This window comes from Coregonus lavaretus (assembly GCF_964263955.1).
Source record: "Coregonus lavaretus genome assembly, contig: HAP1_SCAFFOLD_4422, whole genome shotgun sequence".
Taxonomy (NCBI): domain Eukaryota; kingdom Metazoa; phylum Chordata; class Actinopteri; order Salmoniformes; family Salmonidae; genus Coregonus; species Coregonus lavaretus.
Genome location: NW_028163294.1, coordinates 5,001 through 10,000, shown reverse-complemented (window position 1 = coordinate 10,000; position 5,000 = coordinate 5,001). Strand labels below are relative to the sequence as shown.

Genomic DNA, 5,000 nt, shown 5'->3' with positions numbered 1-5,000 from the left:
CCTGGCCTAGGGCGACAGAAGGGCCTGGCTCCCTCCCTGTGTGTATTGAATGCATCACCATCCTAAAGGTGACTTGTAAGACACTGAGTGCAGTAAAGAATGCCAGTCAATCAGAATTAGCCAGTCTAAAACCACTTAATGAGAGTTTGATGACTAATTATGATAAAGACTCAGAGGTCTTTATTAGCCACTATTTAATCATCGATTCAGAGCCGCACAAAAGCTGATTTTAATCTCCTTTCCTTTCTGTTTTTATTGATCTCTCTCTCTCTCTCTCTCTCTCTCTCTCTCTCTCTCTCTCTCTCAAAGCTCCTCGGGACTGGTCACAGGGGAGAGTACACATGGAGACAGATGACCTCTTCTGTTTAAGGAGAGATTGGGAAGTGAGACCGAAGTGGAAATGGATGGCTTGACTTGAGGCTTGAGGGCACTCTGGCAAAGACAAGTGTAGCAGCAATGTGTTAGTGTAGTAGTAATATAGGATTAGTATTAGTGTAGTAGTAATATAGGATTAGTGTTGGTGTAGTAGGTATATAGTATTAGTGTAGTAGTAATATAGGATTAGTGTAGTAGTAACATGGGATTAGTGTTGGTGTAGTAGTAATATAGGATTAGTGTAGTAGTAATATAGGATTAGTATTAGTGTAGTAGTAATATAGGATTAGTATTAGTGTAGTAGTAATATAGGATTAGTATTAGTGTAGTAGTAATATAGGATTAGTATTGGTGTAGTAGTAATATAGGATTAGTATTAGTGTAGTAGTAATATAGGATTAGTATTAGTGTAGTAGTAATATAGGATTAGTATTAGTGTAGTAGTAATATAGGATTAGTATTGGTGTAGTAGTAATATAGGATTAGTGTTAGTGTAGTAGTAATATAGGATTAGTGTTGGTGTAGTAGTAATATAGGATTAATGTAGTAGTAATATAGGATTAGTGTTGTGTAGTAGTAATATAGAATTAGTATTAGTGTAGTAGTAATATAGGATTAGTTTGGTGTAGTAGTAATATAATATTAGTGTAGTAGTAATATAGTATTAGTGTAGTAGTAATATAGGATTAGTGTAGTAGTAATATAGGATTAGTGTAGTAGTAATGTAGGATTAGTGTTGGTGTAGTAGTAATATAGGATTAGTGTAGTAGTAATATAGTATTAGTGTAGTAGTAATATAGGATTAGTGTAGTAGTAATATAGGATTAGTGTAGTAGTAATATAGTATTAGTGTAGTAGTAATATAGGATTAGTGTAGTAGTAATATAGGATTAGTGTAGTAGTAATATAGGATTAGTGTTGGTGTAGTAGTAATATAGTATTAGTGTAGTAGTAATGTAGGAGTAGTGTTGGTGTAGTAGTGTAGCAGTAATGTGTAATATAAAAAGTGAATGTATTTCTGGTGCTGGTATAACATTATAGAGAAACTCAAAGCAAAGTGAAAGTGACAGTGTGCTACACTCTAAAAGTGAGAAAGTAACCACTCACCTCTTTCCTCTCTTTCAGGTTGGTCAGCATGACGATAGTGGCTGTCTTCTGTTCCCATATCATCCTCCAGAAGTCTGCTACTGTGTCTTGTTTTGGACCTGGAACACAACAGCGCATTGACCTCATTAACCCATCCATCTCTGTTGACATACTGCACCAGCACACACATCAGAAAATGCAAAGTGGTCCTCTGTAGCTCAGCTGGTAGAGGCACGGTGCTTGTAACGCCAGGGTAGTGGGTTCGATCCCCGGGACCACACATACGTAAAAATGTATGCACACGTGACTGTAAGTCGCTTTGGATAAAAGCGTCTGCTAAATGGCATATTATTAAAAGTGATCATTATTTTCTTGTCTTATTACATTTGGAAGACACACCTGACACTTTAATCAGATATTTGCTGCACCACAACATCCATTTCCTTACCTTGTGCTGCAATGAATTTGTTTTTGTCCGTGTAGCCCTAACAAAGAAAGAAAAAAACACTGTTAATTAATAACATTACAAAGAAAACTGGTCTTGTTTCGGTTGAAATAATAACATGAAATATTCTATAATATACTGATACAGTTGAAGTCGGAAGTTTACATACACTTAGGTTGGAGTCATTAAAACTCGTTTTTCAACCACTCCACACCTTTCTTGTTAACAAACTATAGTTTTGGCAAGTCGGTTAGGACATCTACTTTGTGCATGACACAAGTAATTTTTCCAACAATTGTTTACAGACAGATTATATCACTTATAATTCACTGTATCACAATTCCAGTGGGTCAGAAGTTTACGTACACTAAGTTGACTGTGCCTTTAAACAGCTTGGAAAATTCCAGAAAATGATGTCATGGCTTTAGAAGCTTCTGATAGGCTAATTGACATCATTTGAGTCAATTTGAGGTGTACCTGTGGATGCATTTCAAGGCTCATCTTCAAACTCAGTGCCTCTTTGCTTGACATCATGGGAAAATCAAAATAAATCAGCCAAGACCTCCACAAGTCTGGTTCATCCTTGGGAGCAATTTCCAAACGCCTGAAGATACCACGTTCATCTGTACAAACAATACTATGCAAGTATAAACACCATGGGACTACGCAGCCGTCATACTGCTCAGGAAGGAGACACGTTCTGTCTCCTAGAGATGAACGTACTTTGGTGTGAAAAGTGCAAATCAATCCCAGAACAACAGCAAAGGACCTTGTGAAGATGCTGGAGGAAACAGGTACAAAAGTATCTATATCCACAGTAAAACGAGTCCTATATCGACATAACCTGAAAGGCTGCTCAGCAAGGAAGAAGCCACTGCTCCAAAACCGCCATAAAAAAGCCAGACTACGGTTTGCAACTGCACATGGGGACAAAGATCGTAATTTTTGGAGAAATGTCCTCTGGTCTGATGAAACAAAAATAGAACTGTTTGGCCATAATGACCATCGTTATGTTTGGAGGAAAAAGGGGAAGGCTTGCAAGCCGAAGAACACCATCCCAACCGTGAAGCACTGGTGCACTTCACAAAATAGATGGCATCATGAGGAAGGAAAATTATGTGGATATATTGAAGCAACATCTCAAGACATCAGTCAGGAAGTTCAAGCTTGGTCGCAAATGGGTCTTCCAAATGGACAATGACCCCAAGCATACTTCCAAAGTTGTGGCAAAATGGCTTAAGGACAACAAAGTCAAGGTATTGGAGTGGCCATCACAAAGCCCTGACCTCAAGCCTATAGAAAATGTGCGGGCAGAACTGAAAAAGTGTGTGCGAGCAAGGAGACCTACAAACCTGACTCAGTTACACCAGCTCTGTCAGGAGGAATGGGCCAAAATTCACCCAACTTATTGTGGGAAGCTTGTGGAAGGCTACCCGAAACGTTTGACCCAAGTTAAACAATTTATAGGCAATGCTACCAAATACTAATTGAGTGTATGTAAACTTCTGACCCACTGGGAATGTGATGAAAGCAATAAAAGCTGAAATAAATAATTATCTCTACTATTATTCTGACATTTCACATTCTTAAAATAAAGTGGTGATCCTAACTGTCCTAAGACAGGGAATTTTTACTAGGATTAAATGTCAGGAATTGTGAAAAAACTGAGTTTAAATGTATTTAGCTAAGGTGTATGTAAACTTCCGACTTCAACTGTATATATGATTTCTAATTAATATTATTATATATATATACAGTGGGGAAAAAAAGTATTTAGTCAGCCACCAATTGTGCAAGTTCTCCCACTTAAAAAGATGAGAGAGGCCTGTAATTTTCATCATAGGTAAACGTCAACTATGACAGACAAAATGAGAAAAAAAATTCCAGAAAATCACATTGTAGGATTTTTTATGAATTTATTGGCATATGATGGTGGAAAATAAGTATTTGGTCAATGACAAAAGTTTCTCAATACTTTGTTATATACCCTTTGTTGGCAATGACACAGGTCAAACGTTTTCTGTAAGTCTTCACAAGGTTTTCACACACTTTTGCTGGTATTTTGGCCCATTCCTCCATGCAGATCTCCTCTAGAGCAGTGATGTTTTGGGGCTGTCGCTGGGCAACACAGACTTTCAACTCCCTCCAAAGATTTTCTATGGGGTTGAGATCTGGAGACTGGCTAGGCCACTCCAGGACCTTGAAATGCTTCTTACGAAGCCACTCCTTCGTTGCCCGGGCGGTGTGTTTGGGATCATTGTCATGCTGAAAGACCCAGCCACGTTTCATCTTCAATGCCCTTGCTGATGGAAGGAGGGTTTCACTCAAAATCTCACGATACATGGCCCCATTCATTCTTTCCTTTACACGGATCAGTCGTCCTGGTCCCTTTGCAGAAAAACAGCCCCAAAGCATGATGTTTCCACCCCCATGCTTCACAGTAGGTATGGTGTTCTTTGGATGCAACTCAGCATTCTTTGTCCTCCAAACATGACGAGTTGAGTTTTTACCAAAAAGTTATATTTTGGTTTCATCTGACCATATGACATTCTCCCAATCCTCTTCTGGATCATCCAAATGCACTTCAGACGGGCCTGGACATGTACTGGCTTAAGCAGGGGGACACGTCTCGCACTGCAGGATTTGAGTCCCTGGCGGCGTAGTGTGTTACTGATGGTAGGCTTTGTTACTTTGGTCCCAGCTCTCTGCAGGTCATTCACTAGGTCCCCCCGTGTGGTTCTGGGATTTTTGCTCACCGTTCTTGTGATCATTTTGACCCCACGGGGTGAGATCTTGCGTGGAGCCCCAGATCGAGGGAGATTATCAGTGGTCTTGTATGTCTTCCATTTCCTAATAATTGCTCCCACAGTTGATTTCTTCAAACCAAGCTGCTTACCTATTGCAGATTCAGTCTTCCCAGCCTGGTGCAGGTCTACAATTTTGTTTTTGGTGTCCTTTGACAGCTCTTTGGTCTTGGCCATTGTGGAGTTTGGAGTGTGACTGTTTGAGGTTGTGGACAGGTGTCTTTTATACTGATAACAAGTTCAAACAGGTGCCATTAATACAGGTAACGAGTGGAGGACAGAGGAGCCTC

General features: G+C 39.5%; 1 protein-coding gene across 1 annotated transcript in view; it reads right to left on the bottom strand.

Moving 5' to 3' along the window:
• The window catches only part of LOC311118323 (receptor-type tyrosine-protein phosphatase epsilon-like), a 26,235-nt gene that overhangs the window by 16,954 nt on the left and 4,281 nt on the right, over positions 1-5,000 (bottom strand). Inside the window, exons 4-5 of the mRNA XM_084193134.1 lie at positions 1,910-1,946; positions 1,483-1,580 (exon numbers count right to left, since the gene is read on the bottom strand). Of these exons, the coding sequence (XP_084049260.1) occupies positions 1,483-1,545 (63 nt within the window). The 5' untranslated portion in view covers positions 1,546-1,580; positions 1,910-1,946. The remainder of the gene's footprint in view (positions 1-1,482; positions 1,581-1,909; positions 1,947-5,000) is intronic.